This window comes from Meriones unguiculatus, chromosome 7 (genome assembly GCF_030254825.1).
Source record: "Meriones unguiculatus strain TT.TT164.6M chromosome 7, Bangor_MerUng_6.1, whole genome shotgun sequence".
Classification (NCBI taxonomy): domain Eukaryota; kingdom Metazoa; phylum Chordata; class Mammalia; order Rodentia; family Muridae; genus Meriones; species Meriones unguiculatus.
The window spans coordinates 45616359-45641516 of NC_083355.1; the positions used below are offsets into that span (position 1 = coordinate 45616359).

The 25158-nt window shown below is 50.0% G+C and overlaps 1 protein-coding gene across 12 annotated transcripts in view; it reads left to right on the plus strand.

Annotated features, from left to right (window-relative positions):
• Positions 1-25158, plus strand: part of Rap1gap2 (RAP1 GTPase activating protein 2) — a 223270-nt gene that overhangs the window by 73914 nt on the left and 124198 nt on the right. The window contains exon 1 of one of the 12 annotated variants that reach the window (XM_021642097.2): positions 13657-13796. The exons of 10 other annotated variants lie outside the window; for them this stretch is intronic. In XM_021642097.2, coding sequence (XP_021497772.2) covers positions 13672-13796 — 125 coding nt within the window. In that variant the 5' untranslated portion in view covers positions 13657-13671. Of the gene's footprint in view, positions 1-13656; positions 13797-16420; positions 16771-25158 lie in introns of those variants that run through there. One more of the 12 variants, XM_021642092.2, reaches the window with a different exon arrangement.

The following is a 25158-nucleotide window of genomic DNA, read 5'->3' on the forward strand; positions in this document are numbered from 1 at the left end:
TGAAAAGTAAGGTATCCTAGCTAGGCAGTGGCGGTGCACATCTTTACCCAGCACTTGGGAGGCAGAGTCAGGCAGATCTCTGTGTCTGAGGCCAGCCTAATCTTCAGAGAGAGTTCCAGGACAGCTAAGGCTACACAGTGAGACCCTGTCACCAAACCAAACCAAACTAAGCAAGCAAGTAAGCAACCAACCAACCAACCAACCAACCAACCAACCAACCGACCGACCGACCGACCGACCAACCGATTAACACCCACTAACCAAGCAAGCAAGCAGGAAAGTATCCTATGGCCTTCAGGATCTGACGTGTCCCCTTTTCCTCAGCGGAGCCACTGCTTAGAGTTTGTTCCGTGTTTTTTTCTGGCTGACTTGAGTCCTTTGAGTTTCTCCTGCTTGTGGCTGTCCAGATGTGCCACAACTCCCAACTCCTTTGGGAGTTGGGTGGAGTCTGGTTTCCGAAGCTCTTACACCCCTTGGGGATCTTCGCCGCTGTCTTGGCAGATAAATTGCAGCATCCGGAGAGCTCTGTGGATAAGAGTTAGGTGGAGCACGCTATAAGGACAATGCATGGGCTCCCCTGCAAGTTCAGAGGGGCTAGCCCTGGCTTTGCATTCTGCCATAGTCTCAAATACCCACATTCTGTCCCAAGTGCCCTCTTGGAAGCCACAGCTTGAATTCTAAATATACTCCCTTTGCGGACTGAAGCCAAATGACCATTTCTCACTAGGCTGGTCCAGAGGTGTTGCCTGTCTGTCTCAAAACCCAGGGCTTGGTTCTAATAACTGGACCCATGACAGGCCTAGAGTGAAAGGGGTTGACCTTGGGTACAGCCTTTGTCACCCATACCTGTCCCCTGAGGAAGGACCTAAGCTAGGAAAGGCCATCTTGTGCAGGCTTTTACCTTCAGCTCTATAGCCCCATTCTGGAGAAGGGCCACTCTAAAAGATGGCCTAAGAAAGGGATAGATCTGGGCTGCAAGGGGGTTCTGGCACCGCCTTGCCAAACATTCTCTGCAAACCTATCTGCTGGGCTATAGAGGGCATGCCTGCTTCTGTGTCCTTTGCAGGAACATACGTGCATGGGTAGATTTGAGGGCAAGTACAAGCAAGGAAAATTTTTGGTTTTGTGAGATGAGGTGTTGCCATGTAGCACAGACTGTCTAAAACTTACCTAAGCCCAGTCTGGCCTGGAGCCCATGATCCTGCTTCCTCAGCCTCCTGACTTCTGGGGTTATAGGTATAAGTCCTTTTGCTGGATTTTTAAAGAACTTGTGTGTATGTGTTATGTACAAGTATGTGTTCTTGTGTGCAGCAAATACTTTGCCAACTGAGCCAGCTCCCATCCATAAGTGGGATCCTGATTTTTTGTTTTGTTGTTTCTTTGTTTTTTTGTTTTTTTTTTTTTTGAGGCAGGGTTTCTCTGTGTAATAAGTCCTGGCTGTCCTAGACTCACTTTATAGACCAGGCTGACCTTGAACAGAGATCTGCCTGCCTCTGCCTCCCTACTGCTGGGATTAAAGGCATGTGCCACCGCACCCATTTTTTTTTTTTTTTTCTTTTCTGAGGCAAGATTTTGCTGTGTAGTCCAGGCCAGCCTTGAACTCAGATACTTCTGTTTCAGCCTTCTCAGGATTGCAGGTGTGCACCACAAAGCCTGCCTGAGATTTTGCTTTTTTTTTTTTTTGGAGACAGGTTTTCTCAGTGTAACAACTCCAGATGTCCTGTAACTCACTCTGTAGACCAGGCTGGCCTCAAACTCACAGAGATCCACCTGCCTCTGCTTCCCAAGTGCTGAGACTAAAGGCATGTGCCACGGCCTGGCTGATTTCACTGTTGTTTTATCCATGGAGACAGAGCTGGGCCATCTGGTTGTGCTGAGAATGCTCTGTGATCTGTCCCTGAGGGTGGGTGCTTTGGTGCTGGGGAAGCTGTTCTGGGGGCGCTCCCTGGGCGTGTTTGCCCACAGTCCCCTGGGGGACATGCTCACCTCACTGAGCAAGGCTTTGACCCTTTGTTTTGTTCTCTGATGTGCTGTCTGCCCATTGGGCAGAGGCCTGACAAACCTAACCCACACTGGCTTAGAAAAACATTCCAAGGGGAAAATGAAATCCAAGACAGTGCTCTACCCTTGTAATGGATAAATTCAAGAAATCCAGCTTCAGGAGTGGCTGAACCAGTCTGGGACCACATCGTCTGACCCTTCCCCCTTCCTTATTTGAGCTGTGGCTCATGTATCCTAGGCTGACCTCAGACTTGAGATGCAGCCACAGATGACCCTCCTGCCTCTGCCTCATCAGTGCTGGGATTACAGGTGTGAGCTGCCATGCTTAGTGTGTGAAATGCTTGGGATCAAGCCCAGGGCCTCGAGCGTGCTGGCAGTCATGGACTGGGACGGACTGCCCTTTCTCTGTCTCTTGGTTCTGTTTTCCTTACAGGCTCTTCTTTGTTCTCATATTATAAGGGAGTTGCTGCTGCTCCGCAGCTCCAGTCTGCCGCTTTGGAAACCTCAGTAGGTTTTGTTAAGTTTCCTCCTGTTGTGCTAGTGACAATTAGGTGGGTGTTCTACTTTGACAGCCAGGTTTATGGGCTTGGAAAACGGAATATCTAAATTGGTCAGGCGTGACTGTGTTTCCATTACAAAGCTGAGGATGGACACGCGGAGAGGTATAGCCTCACCTCAGCCACAGAGATTGAGGGTGATGTCTGACCCTCACCCCACTTCCAGGATGGAATCTGAGCAGGCAGGTAGGCTCCCCCTGATGACAGACTTGTAGTCATGTGACTGGTTCAGTCAGTTCCTTGCTTCCTGGGGCCCCATCACCTTTCACTGGGGTCTTGTGGGAGTCACTGTTGTCAAGCACCGTCTGGCTCTGGGGCTCAGCTCTGTTTTGCAGCTGTGTGATCCTACACAGGAGAATGGCCCTTGTGGTCTTGGTTACTCAGCAGCAGGGAGGGTGGCTACAAAGTGATCCTCCTGCTTCAGAACAGGCAGGACCTGCTCTCAGAGCTGTGCCTGGGGGTTGTGATGGACACCTGTGCTGGCCTGTGGACCCCTGAGGATGTGTCATTGATCTCTGCACAAGTGACCATGGACAGGGCAGCACACTGACCCACGGGGCCTTTACCCATTCTCTGAGCCCTGGGCGAGGAAGAGAGAAAGGTGGTGACAACCGAGCTGACGCAACAATGTGCAAATTGGAGAGGTGGCCTCTGGTGAGGCCAGGATGCAGCCTTGTCCAACACTGATGGCCAGAAATCCTGTTTTGTCCCTGAGGAGTAGGGCTCCATGCTGTACTGATCTAGCATTTCCCCAGACAGCCCTGGCTGATTCCTTCCCCCTCCCTCCCTTCCGATTTAATATTTTAAAACTAAAATTTGGGACAGGTTCTCACTAAATTGCCCAAGCTAGTCTTGAACTCACTTTGTAGCCCAAGCAGGTCTTGAACTGAGGATCCCACTGACTCAGCCTTGTTAGCATCTAGGATTTAGGGCTGTGCCACTGTGGTGGGGGATAGGAATGGCCCCCATAGACTCGTGTTTGAATGCTTGGCCCATAGGGAGTGGCACTGTTAGGAGGTGTGGCTTTGTTGGAGGAAACACATCACTGTGGGGTTCAGGCTACCCTCAGTGGGGCACACAGCCCCTTCTGCTGCCTGCGGATCAAGATGTAGAACTCTCTGCTCCTCCGGCACCAAGTCTGCCTGGATGCTGCCATCATTCCCGCCTTGATGATAATGGACTAAAACTCTGAAACTGTAAGCCAGTTAATTATTTTCTTTTTACAAGAGTTGCCATGGTCATGGCATTTCTTCACGGCAATAAAACCCTAAGATTTTTAACTCTATCCCTCTCATGTTCATGTGTGTTCATATGTGCATGTACATATGTGAGTGGAAGTGAGAGGGTAACCGGGAGCGTCTTTCTTTCTCAAGCACGGTTCATCTGTTGTCTTTAATTTCAGACGGGATCTGGAGACCAGCTGGCTTTGAAATCCCAGCTTCTGCACCACCATGTCCTGCAATGTTTTTCTGTTTGCTTTTTGAGACGAGGTCTATCCCAGGGATCTGGGGATTGCTGATTAGACTGAGCTCTCGGGCTGGCAAGTTCCAGGGATCTTGTCTCTGCCTCCACAGCATTGTAGTCACGAGTGCGCGCCCCCTGTAGGCCCTGGGGGTCGCACTCAGGTCCTCATGCTTGCATGCACACAGTTACCCAGCTCCCTTCATCTCCCTTTTCACTAGAGAACGCGCTGCCGTGCAGGCAGTGTTGTTTAGTTAGCTGGAATATAATAGCAGGGTTTAATTTTCATTCTATTTACTATTTTGGTGGACCTAATTATTTACAACAGCTTAATACTCACAGGAAAATTAAGTGCCCACGGGCATTCCCCGTACCCTGTAATCCAGCTTCCCCTGGGTCTAGTTTGCTACACTTGCAGAAGTGGTACTGATGTATTGTTATTATTATTATTATCTGTAGTTTATTCTGACCCTTCATCTTTCTGTCCCAGGGTCCCACTTGGACTTGGTGTCATATTCTGTCTCCTTGTTTGCTTAGTTAGTTGCAGTGTGGCTGGGGAGTCGGTCAGATTTTGTGGTGACCATGGCACGATGTTAGAAAACGTTTGCCCTGTGATTTATTCACACCTTTCTTGTGAAGAGACTGGGAATAACAGATTTGGGGAGGAAGGCCTCAACGTGCTCAGTACACACTGTCAACATGACAGGCACTGTTGGCCTTGACCCTGACCGCATGAACCCTGACCGCTTGACTAGGGCAGCGCCTGTCTGGTGTTAGGTGATTCTGTGCCCTCAGCAGTGATGTGGTCCCATGTACAGCTCACATGGAAGGGGCGGGGGTTAGCCAGGCATGCAGATGCTCACGTGCGTTCTCAGCACGCAGGGCAGCAGAGGCAGGACTGCCTGGTCTGCACAGTGAATCCCAGGCTGGCCAGAGCTGTGTAACAAGACCTGGGGTCAAACAAAGCAAAACAGAGGAATGGGGCACTATGCTCACTTTTACTTTTATTCCTTATTTAAAAAATTTCTTTTGGGTTACTATTGGGTATTGAACTCAGATAGGTGAACACTTTATCACTGAACTACATCTCCAGTCTTTTTTTAAAGATTTTTGTTATGTATGTATGTATGTAAGTATCTATGTATGTATGTATGATGTATGTATGTAAAGTATCTATGCACCTATGTATGTCTCTCTCTTACAGTTATGAGGCTTGAATCTAGGGTTTTGGACATGCTGTGCAGGCATACCATCTCTGAGCTACATCTCAGCACTGTATTTACCTCTTTAGTTGTTTTTATTCATGTTTACATCCATTGATAGCGTGTGTGTGTGTGTGTGTGTGTGTGTGTGTGTGTGTATGTGAGTGAAAGACAGAGAGGCAAAGACAGAGACAGAGAGGGGAGAGAGACTCAGAGAGAGAGAGAGGTGGTGGTCAGAGAACAACCTATTAGAATTGTTTCTCTCTTCCCACACTGTGGGTCCTGGGGATTGAACTCAGGAGGTTGGGCTTGGTGGTGAGCACCTTTACTCATTAAGCCATGCACCTGCCCCGATGTGAAATCTAAAAACATTTAATTGAAAATGTAACTTCGTGTAGGAAAAGTACTAAGTCGGTGCGATTCACAGGAGACATGTGGACACTGGCTTGGTTATTCTTCTCATCACTGTAACAATGCCTGGTGGAAGCCCCTTAAGGGAGGAAGGGCTCTTCTGAGGGCGTGGTCCTTTGTGCCGGGGTCATGGCGGCAGGAGCAGCCGGAGCTGTGACGGTGGCTGACCCAAACCAGAAAACAGCTCGGAACCACAACTTGCTGTAACCCCCAGGGACGGCACCCCTAGCAGTTTCCTTCTCAAAGCTCCAGAGTCTTCAAAATGGTGCCACAGGCTGGGCTTGGCCACTCAAAACATGAGTGTGCACATGTGCTTGTGTGAGGGTATGTGTGATGTCTGGACAGATGGCTCTGTGATTTAGAGCTCTTGTTGCTCTTGCAGAGGAACCAGGTTTGGTTCCCAGCCTCTCCCCGTGGTTCACAGCCATCTATAGCTATATATCTATATGTAGGCAAAACATTCATACACATACAAAAAACATCTTAAGAAAAAGGAAACTGTTTATTACATTTCATAAGTTCGAGTCTCTCTTGGCTGGAATCCAGAGCAGGAGCTCAGGGCAGGGACTGAAGCAGAGGCCATGGAGGAGTGCTGCTTGCTGGCTTGTGCCTCATGGCTTGCTCAGCCTGTTCTCTTTATATACCACCCAGGACCACCTGCTCAGGAGTGACACTAACCACAGTGGACCAGGCCCTCCCGAATCAACCACTAATCAAGAAAAAGCCCTAGAGGCTTGCCTCAGGCTGGTCTGACGGGGGCATTTTCTCAGTTGAGGGTTTCCTCTTTTCAGGTGTGTTTACATCGAGTTGATTAAAAAAAAACAAAAACAAAAAAAAAAAACCAAAACAAAAACAAAAACTAAAAAACAAAAACTGACCAGCACAAGGCTTAAGCCTCTCGTTTCCCTGTGCTTGGAGGTCAGGAAGTCAGTGAACGCCCTGTGTGGGGCCTTCCCGTATGTGGTATCTGGTGTACTCACAGCCCTGGGTTGTACCAGTGACTTCTCATTTCCCCCAGGAAGGGGAAGAGGCCCATGTACAGGCCAGCTGGTCAGCATCTGTGTGGCTAAGAGGTGGGGATCTGGCCTGCCACTTGTGACTGTGAAGCAAATCAGTTTCCCCCCATTTTCTTCCTTCCCCCGGTGCTGGGGGTAGAACTCGGGGCCTCCAGCATGCTAGGCAAGCACTCTTAACAACACTGAGATACAGCCTTAGCATTCTATTTTGTCAAAAAATTATTTTCAAAATATGGTCCTCCTTTCTAGAAACCAGAAGAACCTGCTATTTCCGTGCTAACATTGTAGCTTGCACCTGAAATTTCAACACTTGGGAAATAGGAGCAGGGGGAAGTCCAGCGAGAGGTACATAGGAAAAACCCTGTCTCAGAAATAAATAACACGTAAGGGAGTGACAGGTGCCTGCAATCCCAGTTCTGTGGAAGTGGAGGTAGAAGGAAGTTCAAGGCCACATTCAGCTATGTGGTGAGTTGAGGCCAGTCTGGATTATGTGAAACCGTCCCTCACAAATGATACAGGAAGCAAAAAAACCCTCCAGTCACCCAGCTCACTTGTGTGTTTCTTTTTGTTCTACTTATTGTACTGGTTGGCTGCGCCCTTCACTGTACCTCCTGCCTTGGGGGTTGGTGTGAAGCTGGTTGGCTGCGCCCTTCACTGTTCCTCCTGCCTTGGGGGCTCAGTGTGAAGCTCAGGCTGTCTCAGGTCCTGATTCTTTATGAAAAGCAAAGGTTTTGCTTCCTCAGCATTGAGGAACTCCATTCTCATACTGGATGTGAGCTCACATGGAGGTCACTGCTGGCCTTGCCCGGGCACTGACTATTCTACTGGCGAAATGTCAGCTAGAGAGCATGCAAAGAACAGTGTAGCCAGCCCCCTCAACCTTGAAATGGATTTAATGCGTTCCAAAGGAGAGTTTCGGGAGCTTTAAATCTTTTGTTATTCTTGTGACCTCACCCATCCTTTGTGACCCCATGTGGCTGGAGAAAAATTGTTTGTGTTGTTTGCTTTATTTGAGACAGGGTCTCACTATGTAGATCAGGGTGGCCTTGAACTCACAAACATCTGTCTGCCTCTGTTTTGTAAGTTCTGGTGAGTGCCACTATACCCACCTCTGGAGGGAAGAATTTAATATCTTTCCTTCCTTTCTCTGTCTCTGTCTGTGTGTCTGTCTGTCACTAAACAAATAAACAACAGACAGTAGGGAACCGAACGCACAGGTCTCATTGGTGCCTAGGCACTACAGTACAAAGTGACAGAACCCTGCAGCCTGGGCCAGGATGCCCTGTTCTTTTTGCTTGGGAGGACCTTCCCTGAGCAGAAAGGGGCATCAGAAAGAGAAGCCTCTGCCTGTATTTGCAGCTTACCAATGTGTGTAAATTGATGAATGAATCTCCCTCCCCCACTCCTTTTCTTCTTATGAAAGGGCAACCTCAGAGCCCTTTCTCTGTCAACAGTGGTTTGTTGTTTCCCTGAAGACAGACTTGAAATAGCCCTCCCCCAGATCTGTTGGGGTGTGTTTTACTTTTTTGTGCAGTCCTTGAAGCTGTCTGGTGTGGAGTGGGTACTGTGCAGAATGGATGGAAGCAAAGCATGTATGGCTTCAAAGCCGAAGAAAGCGACCAGCTGGTGCAGATTTCTGAGGGCCCCTCCTGACACGGGGAGGGTCAGAGAGACGCAACTAGAAGCAGTTAATCCCCAAGGACGGAAAAGAGGGCTTTGACTATAGCGGAGGGGACACAGGCTAGACAGCTGGAGGAACTTCCAAGGAGCTGGGGAAGCAGGCTTGGAAGAGTACTTACCCAGCGCAGAGGCTGCTCAGGGCGCATCTCCCGTCAGCCTGCCCTGGCAAACTCGGTGGCAGCAGCAGAGCTGAGCTTTGTGCTGGCCTTTTAGGCTAAAAGGACTTCATGCCAGGGTGCAAGGGAGCTATCAACACATCAGTGAGTTAGAGTCCAGAGTCTGTAGGGGAGGAAGCACGTTCTTCAGCAGAAAGCTTTGGTCCCACCCAGGAGTAAGGGGCAACTTCCTCCAGCCCCAGCTTTTTAGGGACCAGTTGGAGAAAGAGAGTAGTCCAGACCACTGGGTAATAAACTGGAATCCAGCAGGGACGGGTTGGTGGCAGCAGCCTGTGGATTTGCTGGTGGACCCATGTCTGGTTATAAGTGTAAGGTTTTTCTTTTCTTTTTTGAGACACGGTTTCTCTGTATAGCCTTGGCTGTTCTGGACTCACTTTGTAGACCAGTCTGGCTTTGAACTCACAGAGATCCACCTGCCTCTGCCTCCCAGAGTGCTGGGACTACAGGCGTGCACAACTGAGCCCAGCTTGGCTGTAAGGTTTAATCAAAGGTGGCCAGTGGTCCCACTGTGATGGATTCTGGCTTGTACCATTTGTGCATCCCATCTCTGTGTGTGCTACACTGGTAAGAATTGGGAGACACGGACTCCCACATGGGAGGGAGGACAAATGGGTGGCAGAGAGCTGCTAAGGGTGTGTGTGTGTGAGAAACGGAATGGTGCCTGCCGCTGGTTGCCAGTGACAGGCAGAGACAGTCACACCACTTGCCTGATGCAACAAGGACATGATCATTTACAGGTCACCGGCAAGGTGCCTTTGTGTGCATTCTTATCTAGTGTTCTTGATAGTTATTTGTTCTTATGGTGTATGCTGGGCTAGTGCTGTACCTCTCTAGCCATGGTCCTGGACCTGGTTTTTTATTTGATTTGAAAAATTGATATATAGTCTTTACATAAAAGTTGTGAGTCAAGGAAAACTACAAAGGAAACAATGGAAGTCGGAATTCCTGAGATAACCATTATTGGCCATTTTCCCTGCTATGAGGGTTTTGTTTTGTTTTGTTTTTTGTTTCTGTTTTTGTTTTTAAGACAGGATCTTTTTACATAGACCTGGCTGTCCTGGAACTCACTCTGTAGACTAGCTTGGCCTTGAATTGATATAGATACACTTGTCTCTGCCTCTCTAGGACTGGGAGTAAAGGCAGGTATCACTATGCCCAGTTCTTTATTATTATTATTTTTTAAACTGTGAAGTTGCTCAGCGACACAAAGCAAATGGCATAGTTTCGTCAACTCCTGGGCCTTCTCCCCGATTCAGTAACCATCTATTCACAGTCCTTCTTCCCTCCCTCCTCCCTCCCTCCCTCCCTCCCCTATCTTTAAAGGTTTATTCCTTTCCCTTTACGTGAGTGCCTTGCCTGCATGTTATTGGAACCATGTGCATGCACTGCCTTCAGAGACCAGAAGAGCACGTCAGATCCCCTCAACTGCACTTATGGATAGTTGTGAGTTGCCATGTGGATGCTGGGGACTGAACTCAGATGTCCTGGAGGAGCAGCCAGTGCTCTTCTGAACCATCTCTTCTGCCTCAGCTTCCTGGGTGAACCTACAAATTCAGCTATGCTATTATTTAATTAAAAAAAAGTATGTGTCTGTCACTTTCTTTGTCTCTGTCTCTTTCTTTGTGTGTGTATGTGATGTTAATGTAGGCGGTAGAGGCTAGAGGTCAATGTCTGTTGTCTTCTTCAATTACTTTCTAAATTATTTTTTGAAACAGGGTCTCAATAAACCCAGAGCTCATTGATTGGACTAGGCTTCCTGCCAGTGACCTTCCGGGGAGCCTGCCTGTGTTCTCAGAGCTGCAGGGTCACGCTGCTGTGTCCTGCTTATTATGGGGGTGCTGGGGATCCAGATTCATCTCCTCATGCTTGTTCGGCTGGAACTTTACTCAGTGAACCATTTCCTCAGCGTCGTCCTGGCCTTTACATGTCATTTTCCCCAGATCCATGTGACACTTCTGTGGATTCTATTTTATGGATTGTTATTCACCTCCGCTCCTTTTGAAGTAGAAATTGTCCTTACTAAGAGGCACAAATTGTAATTTTATGTTTTGGTCAAGTTGATACTTTGTCCTACCCTGATAGTGAATAGTCTGATCGGGAACCACAGCCAATCAAAGTGTGCTGTTGTGGAGTCCAGCCTCAACAGGCGCGTCTACAACAAACCCGCGGCACCTAAGGCGCAGGGGACAGGGCTTGGGAAGACTGTCAGGGTCGCAGAAGCCAGGCGTGTGCTGCCGGGTTGCACTCCTAGAAAACTCAACCTACACCCATAAAGTTACACCAACATGGCTGCCTACGCATGACTTGAGCAAAAACGAGGCCGGTAGACATGCTGACACGGAAGGGGAAGCTCACGCAGCCTCGGCCCTACAGGCAAGTAAGGGGTGCTGACAGCAGGGGAAACTGGCTTCCCCAGGGAGGAGCCCAGCAATGGTCAGCCCTGAAAACATACACACACAGAAGCGACATTATACAAACTGAGAAGACTGTATTCATGTTTAGAGATACACACAGACACACACACACACACACAGACACAGACACAGACACACACACACACCAGTAACAACTAAAGTAGAAGATGCCATGGATCTGAAAGAGCAAAAGGAATGGTGCACGAGAGGGTGTGGAGAGAGGAAAGGGAAGGGAGAAATGATGTAATTATATCATAATCTCAAAGAACAAAGTTATTTAAAGACCTATAGCAATCTCAAGACAAAAAACTAAAAAACGGCAGCTAACCAACAACCACATGCCTCCCACAGTCAGGTGCCTGGGCTCTACTGTAATTTTGCACCCTGGATTGTTTTAAAATTTATGAATGGAACCATGAAGGGTGTGCGTCTTTGTACCTTGCATGATGGTTTTGAACCCTTGCCATCACCCCTATTGGGGCATTTGTTTCTTTGTGTTGCTGAGTGATGTTTCACTGGGTGAATAACTATCAAAGTTCGTTGAGTGACACATTTGCCATTTTCAGACTTGACTGTTTGGAATAGAATTTGCTTTATACATTTTGATTCAAGTCTTTACTTGCCCCATGCAGTGGCCACCATGTCTTCCCCGTAGACTCAGGACGGCACTTGTTGTTGCCATCCTCGTTTATGTGGGTGGAAAACGAGGGGTGCAGAATTAGTTCTTAGCCTGAGGTGCGCAGCTAGTGAAAACTGGAGATGGGATTAATTCCAGTTCAGATCTGTCTGTCTGTGTGTGGTCTGTTGAGCCCATGATGTAGTGTCTTCACATCAGAGTTATTTGAGGCTACTGTGTATAGGCACAATGGCCACTCACCTGTCAGCTCATCACTGCACATGGCTCCCTATAGTAGCGGATGTTGATATGCACAGTTTTGAATCACCGTGAAAAGGTTACACGAGATTGCCTTTGGAAAGGACACCCCCACAAGACGTTTAAGAGAAATGTCTAGCCAAGGCCATTACAGTAAGCAGCAAACAAACAAACACAAAGTCCATAGGTCTAATTTCCTCATCTCCCAGACAGTCAAGCCCAGACTGTGACTGGGCATGTGAGATAGTATATAAATAAGACATGTCTCAGAATCTGCTCTGTTCTTTGTGGAGAGTTTTTGGAGAGTCTGCCGGTTCTTGCTTCGAAGGGTTGCTAAGCAATACTACTAATATTATGGAGATAGCTTCCCGGAGACCCGCCGCTCAGCCCTGGAGACTCTGGTTGCAAGTGGCTTAGCTGGTAGCTGGCAGCTGAGAGTTTTGTGATCAGCAAGGTGGGGGTCAGCGGACCCTTGGAGGAAGGGTCGTGCTGAAGGCCACTTGGCTACACAGCCCCTTGTTTCCTAGAATGATCTCTGGGAAGCCTGTCCGTTAAAAAAGCACTGTTTCATGTTCATCAGAAACTGAGAACTCCAGAGCATTTCATTCAAATGTTTCCAGCGTGGGGAAAAAAATCAGTCATGCAGCTTAGCAAAAATCCAGACTCTGCAAGTGAGGCAGAGAGGAAGGGGAAGGGGGAAAAGATGGGGGAGGGAGGGAGAGGGAGAGAAAGAATATGATTTTGAAATATCTTGAGAAACTCAAGCAGTATTTTAAGCATTTCTCTTTCTTTTAAAAACTCTTTTGGTACCTCCTGAATAGATATCTGGAAAGTTCTGATTAACATCACACCTTGAGCGCTTTCCCCAGACTCTGGGCAACCAAGGGATGTGCAGGGCTAAACGCCCAGCTGGAGCGGGCTCTGTGGGTTTCCTCCGTGTGGTTTCCTTCCCGGTCGCTCGGAAATGCCACACGCTCTCCTAGACATGTTTCCAAAATCTGAGCTGGCTCGGGGCGGGGCCTCTGCTTGGTTGGCTGGTTTGCCCCCAGGATGGCTGCTTCAGAGGAGTGTGGCTCTGGGAGCACGAGAGGCTTGCCTGTGGATGGCTTCCCATAGCTGTCACTGTGGGTATGGGCCCTTTTAGGGGCTGCTTGCCAGCTCTGTGAGGAGCTGTTGGCTGTTGAGAGGAGAGTTGGTGTGTTGGCAAAGACTCTTCCTCTCTCTCATTTCAAAATGGAAACTGCTCTCCCACCTCGAATGACCTTCTCAGTCTTTCCCTCTTCCCACCCTCCGTCTGCCTTCCTGCCTCCCTCTCCCGCTTTCTTTCCGTCTTGTGATAGTGTAACTGTGTTGCCGTCCAGGAGGGGGCGCTGGTGTACCTGCCAAGAAGGAAGTCAGGTATGAGGTCCGGTCAAGTGTGAGGTGCCAGAGGGAGGCCGAGGAGGGATTTCTCCAGGAATGTGTGCATAAACGTGTCCCTCAAAGTAAAAGGCTGTGGTGTTGCTGTACTAAGGTGTTAGATTTTTTTATTTCTTAACGGTTGCTTTTCCTTAACGGTTTGATGATGCCGAGGTTAGCTGGAAACTATTCCTACAGAAAGGGAGGGGCACTGCATCTGGAGACATCTGGCCCCACCCTGGCCTCAAAAGCTCCCAAATCTTTCCTGTTTGCGTTGCTTCAGAGCAGTGTCAGCCTAAGGTGGGAGGGAGTGTCGGCTGGGGGTGCTCTCTGAGATTAGGGTGCTGGTCGCATTCTGGCTTTCACAGGATATGTTTCGGCAGCCGGTTTCCAAGCCCCCTTCTTCAGGGCTAGGCATGCGTGTCTGTGTGTCTGAATCCACTGGCCTAAGAGTGGCGGTGCAGCTGTCTGTCCTCTGTTGATGACTGACTTGCTTGCACTCCCCTCTGAGGCCCCACAGGCCTTTAGGTTTCCCCTGCAATGGGGCAGAGACCCGGGCTGCCAGCTGCCTGGCTTTGTTTCTGAGGACTCCAGGCTCTCAGGATGGTGAGTGAGGATGCTGCCGGGGGTAAGGGATGGGATGGGGACCCTGGGGGGGGGGCTTCTGTGACCACTCCTGCCTTCAAGGTCTTTATTCCTGTGGCCTACTCAAAAGTGACCTGAGAATAGCTTCCAGTCTCTAGTGTGAAAAATGCCCCCCTTTCATCCCTTTTTCAGACTGTGATTTCTTCAAGAACCACATCTTGATTTGGTGCAAATGTCTGACTGAATCTTCAAACTTATCTATTTTTCTGAATGGGCAAGATAAGTATGGAGGTAGAATTTAATAACTCTTTTTTTTCCATCACATTGATACAAATGTCTTAACATCAGTAAAGAAGCAAGGTGATTCCACAAAAACAAATGTGTAAGCAAATGGTTGCCAGTATAACATTAAGACGAAAAGCTGTGAAGGTGCATGGGACTGACCTCACACGGGGCCAGTCCGGGCCACCCTGTATGTACGTGTTGGACATATTCTCATTTGCAGTCAGGTGTGTGTTAGCTCTTTGCATTAGCAATGACCTGTTTGAATAACAATGGCCCAAGGATAGTCTTCCATTTCTGTCTCTCACTTGTCTGTTGCATGAAACTGAATTCATCTTGTTTAATAGATGCTGGGTGGGTAGCAAGCCTAGAAGAGATGGAGGTGAGGTCCTTTGGCACTGGTTTCCCTGCCTTTCTGTTTCCTGGGTGGGGTGCATGGCTTTGATGGCTGTGGGTGATGCAGTAGCATATTTAAGGAGGAATTGTGTTGGTAACAGGCTTGGTGATGGGGTGGGAAAAACAGGGCTCCATGTTCCATCGGCGGGGGCTGGTGTAGCTGGTGTTTTGGAGATATTTGTTTTTTAGGCACATTGAGGCTTTGAGGGAGCTGAGAGGGCCAGGAATCCCCAAAACAAGAATGACTATTGGAACCGGGTTGATGGAGAGATTTTGCACCTTCTCGCTAACGCCTTTGTACCTGATGTGCACTGGACCTGAACTACCTCCCCGGCAGTGGGGAGTGGGAGCTGTTTACACTGCTTGGCAGCTGCAGATGGATTTTCCACTGGGACTGGGCTGCCCTCTTGGCCACATGGCTGAAGCGCTAAGTGATCCTAGGGGCTCCGGAGGCCCTGCACCCCGTCTGTGCTGGGGCTATTTTTGTTTCCCCGTTTGAGAACACTCACTTCCCATTCTTTCCCGCATGTAGATTCTGAAGTCACCCCCTGTGAAATACTGGCAGCTGCCTACCCCAAGGGTGGGGCCTTTGGGGTCACTCCAGTTGAGTTATAAATAGACGTCCATGGCTTATCTGTGATCCCCACCACTCAGGAGACCCAGGAGGGCCCAAGGCCATTGCTAATGGATGCAATAAATAGACCAGGTGCATTTTGGAATCACCTTGGGGCTTCTCCTCTCTGCCCCAGCTCTAGCGGCACTAGACGCTGAGCCACTGGAGAGGCCAGACTGAAGCCCAGGGCCCTGGAGTTCATCTGCAGCCCCTTCCGCTCTTCCCCCTCCCCTCTCTGTATTTTCTGTTTGCTTGAACACTAGACTGTGTAAAAAACAAGGCAAATTGCTAAGGGACCTCTTGGTCCCAACAGGGCTGCTTCCAAAGATGGACTAATTGGCTTGTTTTAATTCCCGTCGCCCCCCAACCCCCCATGCCCAATTCCTTCCCCCCAAGGGGGCAAGGCAGTTAGTTACGCTTCAAGGGCTAAGGGGGGCTGGGAGGCCCCGCAGCAAATGGAAGTGACCACGGAGGGGAGACCCCGTGTTGGTGCTGTTAGGACTCAGGCCAGCGCCCCGAAGGCTAAGACGTTCCGTGTGAAAATCTGCACGGAGCTCGCACAGGGTGTGTGGGGACCTGGGGGGTCCGGCGCGGTGGGTTTGTGCGGGCGCAGGAACCAGGTGAAGTTGATCACCAACTCGGTGCTGTTAAAGGCTGAGGCCGGGAGGGCAACTGTTAACGGGAGCTGTCCTTCCAGCGTGCCTCACGACATTCCTTTCTCAGACTCCGCGTGGTGGAAGGGGAGGTAGTGGCCTTCCTGCTCGTCCTCTTCAACCTCCCCTACCCCCCACCCCCCATTCTGGACTTGAGAGTGTCCTCGTGTCCACCCAAAGCGGGACCTTGGGGCTGGAGGCCCCGCGGCAGCCACGCGTGAAGGCAGTTTATCTGGGACGGAGGAAGAATGGTGGAGGACACGCGCTTCTGGTCCGAGTGTTATTCTCTCAGGCTGGAAAGCCAGTGACAGCATCGGAGAAGTATCTTGGCGGGCCGGTGCGGTGCGAGAGCTTGGCAGCCTGGGGAGGGAGCCTGAGGCGGCCGGCGGAGACACAGGCGTTGGGGGCCGGGACCCGGACCCATGGGCTGCGGGGGAAAGGCCAGAGCCGGCGCGCACAGGGCAATGCCAATCCGGACGCGGAGCCCCGAAGCCCCGCGCAGTCAATCGCCCTCGCCAGTCCGCGATCCGACCCTTGCTCCCTCCTGGTTCAGCCGCCTGCGTCCCGGGGGTCAGGTGCCCTACTCTCCGCCGAGTTTCCCAGGGTCGCCTCGCTGGCCGGGTCGGCTGCGAGTGTCGGCAGCCTGGGCCCGGGAGGCGGGGCCGGGGCGGGGCCGGGGCGGGCGGTGCTTCGGAGCGGGAGGCCGGGAGCCCGCGGTGCCTGGAGGAGCCTCGGGAATGCCCGCGCCGGGGGAGCGGACGCCGGCCGGCCCGCGGGGCCCGGGGAGGATCTGAAGGTCACCGGGAACTGAGCGCCCAGTCACCTGACCCTCGGGCGCACCTAGGCGGGGCGGGGCCCATGCGAGGCGGGCGGCACGGGCCGGGGCGGCGGGGACGCGCGGCGGGCGAGGGCGCGGCTGGGCACCGCCGCCAGGCAGCCTCGCCATGTCCCAGCCGGCCGGGAGGATGCACTGCCGAAAGGCGGGGATCCGAGCCGCCGTGGTGCTCATTGGACTCCTGCACAAATCTCGGAAACAGAATAAAGAGAAAAGGTAAAGCTGGCAGCGCCGGCTCCCCTGCCCTCCTCACTCGCGACGAATCGTCTCCTTTCGGTCGACTTTTCCTTCTGGCTCCGGGCTGGACTGGGAAAACGCCTGGCTGGTTGGACCGGACACTGGCGCGGCCAGAGGTACCCATCCCGAAGCCTGCGAGGAGGAGAGCCGTGAGCTCAAGCTTCTCCGCAACTTGGCTGAGCCCGCGAGCTGCCTGCCTGGCTCCCGGGGCTCTGCGCTTGGGTGCCGGCAGGCAAGGACCAAGTTTGGTGGTGGCTCAGCCCCCGCCTCCCCACCGTGTCTGTTTTTGGGTATTCCCCTCTTTGACTCTTTCTTGCAACTGCTCGCTCTCCAGTTTGCTCCTGGGCGTTGAAGATTGCTGTCTCAGGCTATTTCAGGGATACCATAGACGTCTGCCTGGGGTGGGGTTGGGGCGAGAGGAGTCGATGGTGGCGGTGGCTGGGTGGGATGCAGGGAGTAGAGTCTGAGCTGGCTCCGCCTCCAGCTGCAGACTGGACACCTACTATCTGCTCTTGAAGGTTTCGGGGTCCCAGGGACTTGGGATATTGGAACCGCCTGACTCTCAGGAGTCCTGCAGGAGGAATTTTGGGGTGGGCAGTACTGCAGCTCCTCATAGTCCCCCGAGGGTGCTGGGCGGAGAAGTGGAGGGCTTTAAGAATATGGTCCTTCTTACTCCCATTTCTCCAAAGTGTGGATTAATGAGATGTTTCCCTCAGCACAGGATGGTGCGCCAGGGAAATGATTAAGGTGGTTGAGTATGAAATAACATTGAGTCACTCAGTAAGAAAGTTCTTCTCACTTCTCTGCCCGTGCTCATGATTCCTTCAAAGGGAAAGCTTCCGCATGCTGGTAGTCTGGCCATGACACCTTTAAAACTCTTGCTTATGTTCCTTTTGTAACCCAGGGAGAGCTGGGCTGGCTCCAGCTCTTTAGATGGAAGAAAAGATCTGCTCAGAGGGGCGATATTTATTTTCTAGAGTCTATTCTTAAGTTCCATGAGTGGAACTTATTTTTCCATTTGTGGCAATAATGTAAAGCATTACTTAACTGTAGGCAGTCCTGAGAATGCATCCATCCAATTGAAACAGTTGTAATAAAAACACCTAAGTGTTGAGGCTGGAGAGATGGCACAATGGCTAAGAGCACTTCCTGTTCTTCCTGAGGATCCTAGTTCAGTTCCCAGCACCCATATGTGGGGAGGGTGGGGGATAGGGGAGCATGTGCAATCCCCCAACATAGACACATATGTAAAAACAAAATAGAATCTTAAAAAAAAATAAATGGCATTGAATGTGGCAGAGATCCTTCAGGTGGACTGCGAGTGTCTGATGTTGAGAACACTGGTGTCCAATAGAAAGGCTGCCCCCACAGGAACCCAGGGCTCTGCATGGGACTCTTTTGCCCCTAGGCCTTGCTTTCTTTCCCCCTTTTCACATACTCTGTTGAAGAGGCCCCAATGGGCCAACCTCTGTACTAGAAGGACGGAGGAGCGGAGGAGGGGCTAGCCCCAGATCCTGCTTTGGGGAAAGGAAGAAAATCTGCTCCAGAGAAAGGCAGATTTGGCTGGGCTCGGTGGCCAAAGCCTGTGACCCCACAGACTCAGGAGGCCCAGGACAGAGCATCACAAGTTCAAGGCCTATCTAAGCTTCAGAGTGGATTCAGGATAAGCCTGGGCAATTTAGTAAGCCTTTGTCTAAAAAAAGAGGGAGGGCTGGGATTATGGTTCAGTGGCAGAGCATGAAACCCCTAGGTTCCATCCCGAGTGTAAGGAAGGAGGTGGAAGGCATCCAACTGGCTCCTGACCAAAGACAGAGTATGCGGTAGGGTAGAAAGCCCCGACTTGTCCATTGGCTATGAGGCCGTGGTACAGATTTCAAGTCCTTGGCCTTCACGCTCTGAACACACACAGAGTTCACTTAGTCCCAAGTGCTGTAATGGGGGTGAAGGTGTAACCAGAAAGTCTCCAGTGCTCTTGAAGATGAAGGGGGTATGGCTGGAATGGCTCCCATCTCTCCCTGGCCCTGGGCCCGGGATGACTAAGGAAAGATGTGTGGTGCTAACAGCCTTGCCAGTGGTGGTCAGGGCACAGCGTGCACAGACAGAGGAGGCAGAGAGGTGGGCACGGGCTGGGTGTGTACAGGGAGGTAGCAGACGGGCCGGGGAGAGGTCTCCTGGGGCAAGGCTGCCTCATGGCGGTGTGCCTTTTTTGGATGCTCTCAGCTCTGCCAGCCAGGCAGACAGCGGTAGGCCCCTTCACCCTTGGCTTCATTGTTATGGCCGAGGTGTGTTTGGCCGAGCGCTTACCCCCTCTCAGCGAGGACTGGCTTTATCTTAGTGTGAAGTGCCTTTTGTTTCTTCTCTTGCTTTGTTCTGGAGTTTCTGTGTCTCTGGGTGTCTGGAATCAGTATGGTGCACACTATTGACCCTTGCTCTGCGGGTGCCCGCTGGCCATGGGGAGTCTGGGGGGGCAGGCGGCAGCTGCCAGCTTTTGCTAAGCCTTCCCCAAACTCCGTGCTGGGTGTTAAATTTGCTGAGGTCTTCATTCCATCCCTTCTCCTCATGGGGTCACTCAGACTCAGGCCCCTTCCTGTCCTTCCAGAAGGCTTGGTCCATCCATCGATCTTCCCAGCACCTCTAATTGACAGGCATATGCAGAGAGCACTCTGGGCTCTTTGCCTTCAGGGCTGGAATGGTTGCATGTGGCCGGCAGGGATGCTCTAGTGGCCCTTGTCATCTCTCCTTTCCATGCTGTTTAGAAGTATTACACAGGAAGGGGCTGATGGATGTACCGCGCAGACGGTCTTGGGCCAGGCGTCCCATAAGCCAGGGGCCGGGAGATTCTCCCAGAGTCTCTTGGTCAGTCCTAAGAGTTGTGTGCGAAGCTCCGCCTCACTTTACCCATTTTGGAAATCATGGGATTTATCAGTCTTAACAAATTATTATATTTACTTAGTGTGTAGGTGTATGCGTGCCATGGAGAGTGTACAGAGTTCAGAGGACAGCGCGCTGGGGTCAGTCATCTACGTGGGCTTTGGGGATGGAACTCAGGTCCTTGGGCTTGGTGGCAGGTTGGAATTTGTCCCCTGAGTTATCTCTCCAGCCTGGTTTATCAGTCTTAACAGATCTTTCCCAGAGTTTGTCCCCTTTTGGCTATCTGCAAGGTTTCTATCTAGGAGAGCTGGCCTGATGTGCTATAATGAAGGAGCTTGGGTCTGACATCTCTGCTACGGTAGCTTGAAATCACAGTGTAAGGAATCCCTTTACCATGGGTCAGTCGACCAGAGCCTGCTCCCTTCTACATCAGGAAGATGGCGGTGAGGCCTAGAACGCTTCCTTGTAGTGTTAGATGAGGTTGTGGGAAGCTGGGCCTTGTCTCACAGGCCTGTAATCCCAGCTACTCAGGAAGCTGAGGCAGAAGTTCAAAACCTGCCTGGGCTACAGAGTGAGTCCAAGACCATCCTGGACAATTTAGGCGGAAGCTGCTTCAAAGTAAACTGTGGACTGAAAATGCAGTTCACTGGTGAAACACTTGCTTGGCATGTGTGTGTATGTGTGGAGACACACAGCTCCTAGTATTAGAAGTCAGTGTGTTTTGGGGGACAGTACCGCTTTGGTAGAAAGGAAGATTTATTAGCTAATGGCAGTGGTTTACTAATTAAGATATGAAGTCAGTGCGGCATTGGGTGTGACAGAATCACAAGGCAGTTAGCATAAAGAAAACAAAACCAAAACCAAACGCTTTCTCTTAGGAGAAAGCTTTTTTTGGGACCATTCCCATCACAGAGATTCCAAGGAGGAAAACATGGATTCTCTCATCGTTTAGCAAATGCTTGCTGGCAGGCGGTGGCGAGGAGCTGAGTGTCTTCCGAGAGGGATCTCTGTGGAGGGGTAACATACAATGTTATTTCTGCATGAATTGTTGGAAAAATTCTGTTTTTCTTTAGTGTTTATTTAAAAACAAGAACTTTTTGGGCCTGCTAAGTGTCCTGTGACCAAGCCTCTGACCTTGTGTGTGCTGGGCAAGCGCTCTATTGCTGAGCACGTTCCAGCCTTGAAGGATTGTCAAACTTTCACAAAGGTACGGAGAAGTGTAGGGTGGAGTGCTTGGGTCCTGCCGCCATCAAATCATGGTCCACCTTGTTTCACTGAGATCATGCTTAAGCAAATCCAAGACATTAGATCGCTTCATTCTTTCATTTCAGACAGGCTTCAGTCGGTCTTTTATCTGTAAGCCTCCTTAAAAAAATTACCATACCTTTCCAAATCAACGGTAAATTAAAAAAAAGACATTTTTATTTGTGTGTATGCATGCATGTCTATGTGTGGTTTGTGCGTGTGTGAATACGTGCTGAGGCAAGAAGAGGGCTTCAGATTCCTTGGAGCTAGAGTGGTGAGCAGCCTGACGTGGTGCTGGGAACTGAGCTCACGTCCTCTGCAGGAACAGCCTGTGCTGTGAACCTCAGAGCCATCTTCCAGCCCAACAGTATAATTCACAATCTGTCTAGTCATATTCCAATTTCTCCATTGTTATAAGAGGTTTTCGGGTCAAGGCTCAGACAACCAAGTATGATGGGAGTACTCCTCAATCTTCAGAATTTTCTCTAATTTTTTTCTCTTTCATTACGGCTTATTTATTGGAGGAACGTGCCCTCTCTGCCTCCATGTCTTTTTTCTTTTCCCAGGCACTTCCCCACACTAAGCAAGTGCCCTAGCATGGAACCATAACCTTAGTTTGGATTGTCAGCCTGTCAGGTTTCCTGTAGTTGGGGGCTTTGTGGTCAATGAGTCCTGGTGTTTTACCAAGCTCTTCTGCTTGCTTTGCTACCTGGCATATGTTATCATATAGGTCAGGGTTCAGTTTGGCTCCTTTGTTTACTTGTGTTTGCTTGGCTGTACTGCTGGAGGCATCTGGTGTCTCTTTTGGTGAGCTAGCAGATATGGATTGCTTTGCTCCTGGACTTTGGACCTGATTTCCAGAAGGAGACTTGATTTGGAGACTGCCCTGTGAGTTAGCTGATGTGGCTGATGCAAAGTCTGAGCCTGTTTGGTATCCAGGAGCTCCAGCCTCTCAGCCCCCCCGGGTTCTGAAGGAACACAGGGCAGGAACCCATGTACTTCCTGGCCCCAAAGACACGGGAGCTTGTTCTCATCCTGGGAGGTAGCTGGGATCTTTGTCTCTTGCTTCTTTACATCTGGTGTTTGAATGCCACCTGCTTGGTTAGCTGTCCTTGCTTTAAAGAACAAAGATCTTTTAACCAATGTCCCATCATTAAAGTCTCTGAGCATTTGAGAGTCAGACCCTTGGAGTTTAATGGACAGAACCCCAGGCGTGAATGAATTGATTTGGTTTCTCTTGAGTTACTGGTTAGTTTTAAGACAGTCTCACTTTCTTGCCCAGGGTGGTCTGAACTCTCAATCCTCCTGCCTCAGGCTCTTGAGTATTGAGATTAGGTGTGTGTACCACCACCACAGGCTTGGGAGATATTGGTTTACTGTCCTATTTTGTGTTTTTGCTTCTAGCTCTTATCTGGGAGTTTGAAAGAGTCACATAAAATCAAGCCTTTTACCCACAGAGAAAGGCCCTGTGTTCCCTTGGTTCTTCATCCTATATCAGGCGAAAGCCGACAACAGCCTCACCTCCTCCCACCATGCCCCATGACCATCCTTCCTCGGTCCCTGGAACATGGCAGCACGTTCTTGCCCCAGGCTCTTTGCACCTGCTGTTTGTGACTTAATTGGCTGGTACTTCCTCCACTGGACTCCCGTGCCATCTTCCCCTGAAGATGCTGTGACGGGGCAGTCTAAGCCAGCCACTTCAATTGCCCTTGCATTACTATGACTTTTTAAAATGCATTATGCATTTTATGTGTTTACTCTGCTTATGTGAACTGATATCCAGTATTTGCAATAAGAAGTGTATTAGCTGTTACTTTTCTAAGGATATGAATGGAGACCAGTGGCTTTGCCTGTGTCACATCAGTGGGACACTTGTTGAATGAGTGGAGGGATGCTTAAGAGATAGTGGCTTCCCCGAGTAAAATGTTCTCATAGCCTGGGACCCCAGCCACCTGTTTCTGAGTCAGGTTTAAAGGTGCTCTCTTCTCATCTCAGAGTCTTCCTGTGAGATCTCAGAGAGAAAGGAAAAAGATGGCTTGCTCATCCTCTCATAATTCTTCCGACCCTTTTCCTGCCTGTACATGATATTGAAACCCGTAGGCACGAGGAACTGGACTCAGCCCTGACTGTCCTTAGGCTGTGCAGGGCACTTGGGCTGTCCTTGGCCCTGGATTCCAAGATCTCCCTCCCATCCCCAAGCTTCAGCAAGAGAGCCAAAGCCAGACTCTCTTCATTATGGCAGAGGGGCCAGTGGGCGTCTGAATTAGTGAACAATTGCCATTAGCTAATACATCTTTCTCTCTAGACACAGTTTTATCTCTTTGGAGTCCGCATGGCGCACAGATGGCTGCCTACCATGGTGTTGCCAAATAGAGGGCTTGCCAGGCCTGCTTGGTTCAACCAACGAAATCACTCCTGTGCACACAAGAGCTGCCCAAGGGCCCAGGAAGATTCTAAGTAATTTTAAGACGAGGCCTCTCTTCATCCACAACCCCATCCCCTACAAATCAAGGTTCTTGCCTACCCAATCCATAAAAAGCAACTGAGGTAGGCAAGATGTTTTCAGGTGGACAAAGTGCTTTTTTATTTTAATAGCTATTTTGAAAAATGAATTCTGGCAAGCTATGCTGGTTTTCCATGCATGGCAGTTACATAACATTTTAAAAAAGCAAATTTATTTAAGTCAAAAATTGCAAGTCAATTTAAAGAAAAGTGTTAGAAAAGTCATTTTCAGGTGGTATTGGGATTTGGGGAAAATCAGAGTGGTGATGTGGAAATGTTTAAGATTTGGGGACAGTTTTTTACAGACTGAAGTGGACCACGAAACACCAGTGTCCCAGGACTGGGCAGAATGATGCTTGTAACAAACCAATATTTCTTTTATTATTTATTTTTACATGTATCTGTTTGTGTGGGGACATGTGTAATCTTCTTGCACATGCTATCATGTTCACATGAAGGTTAAAGGTCAGCTCTGTAGGCTTTGGTTCTCCCCTTCTACTCGGCAGGGCATCACTCTTGGAGGCACACACTTTTACCTGATGCACCTTTTCTCTGGCCCTTGTTTTCGTTTTTAAAAATTATTTATTTTTGTGTGTCTGTGTGTGGGCCTGAAGTCAGGGCTGCTTGTCCTCCTCATCTTGGCTCCTTTCTCCTTTATTGAGACAGGCCTGTTGCTGAGCCAGGCAGCTCACCAGTTGCTAGGCTAGCTCACCAGCTTGGCTGGGAGGTCTCTGGTCAAACCTTGGGATTAAGGTGCCGCAGCTGCCCAGCTTTGACATGGGTTCTGGGGATCCGAGCTCTGGTCCCCATGCTTGCAGGGCAAGTGCTTTATCCACTGAGCCACCTCCAGCCCCAGACAATGTATATTGTGGCTTACTTTTTGCTGCTCCCAAGTTAAGGGCTTAACCTGTGCATCTTTATGAATTCCGCCAGTTTCTGTTTTTGTTTTTTCCATTTTAGTTTGTTCTGGGTCTGCTGCGGACTAAACCCAGGGTCCCTCAGCTCTGGCAGTTATTTGCTGTTTCCTCTGTTCTTCAGGTGAGGAGCTGAGACTTAGAGGCCAAGAGCGGTGGTAAACACAGAAGTGTAGGGTCAGGACTCTGAACCTCGTTTGAGAGGCTGTGTTTTTGTTGTCGTTTGCTTTGAGAGCAGGGTCTTGCCACGTAGCCTGGAATTCATGATCCTGTCTTCCGCCTCCCCAATCCTGGAATTACAAGGGTCTGTTCCCACATTCTGTGTGGCTCTGCTCTTGACTCAACTATTGCACAATTGCATCAGTCAGTTCAGTTGCTGTTGTGACAAAAAGCCCTAGAGAAACAACCTTAAAGGAGGAAGGTGTCAGCCGGGGGCCAGCAGCCTCCATTGTCAGGCGCCTGTGATAAGGCAGAGGACGCAGAATGGAGAAGAGCTGTTCCCCAGGTCTTGGTAGTGGGAAGCAGACAGATGAAGAGGAAGGGCCCAGGGATGGCACTCTTCCCAAAGGCATGCCTTCAGCCGCCTATATCCTCCAACTATGCCCCACCCCCTAGGTCTGTCCAGCTGCGAATTCATCACCAGACTTATCCGTCCATGATGTCCAAGTCTTTTGTTCCAGTAACCTCTCCGGAGCCCATCAGTTGGCAATCAAACTCTTAGCAAACATCTGAGCCTTACACACTGGGGACATTAAGAAGATTTATTTATTTTTACTTTACATGTATGTGTGTTGTCAACATGTAAGTATGTGTGTAGTGTGTGTGCCTAATGCCT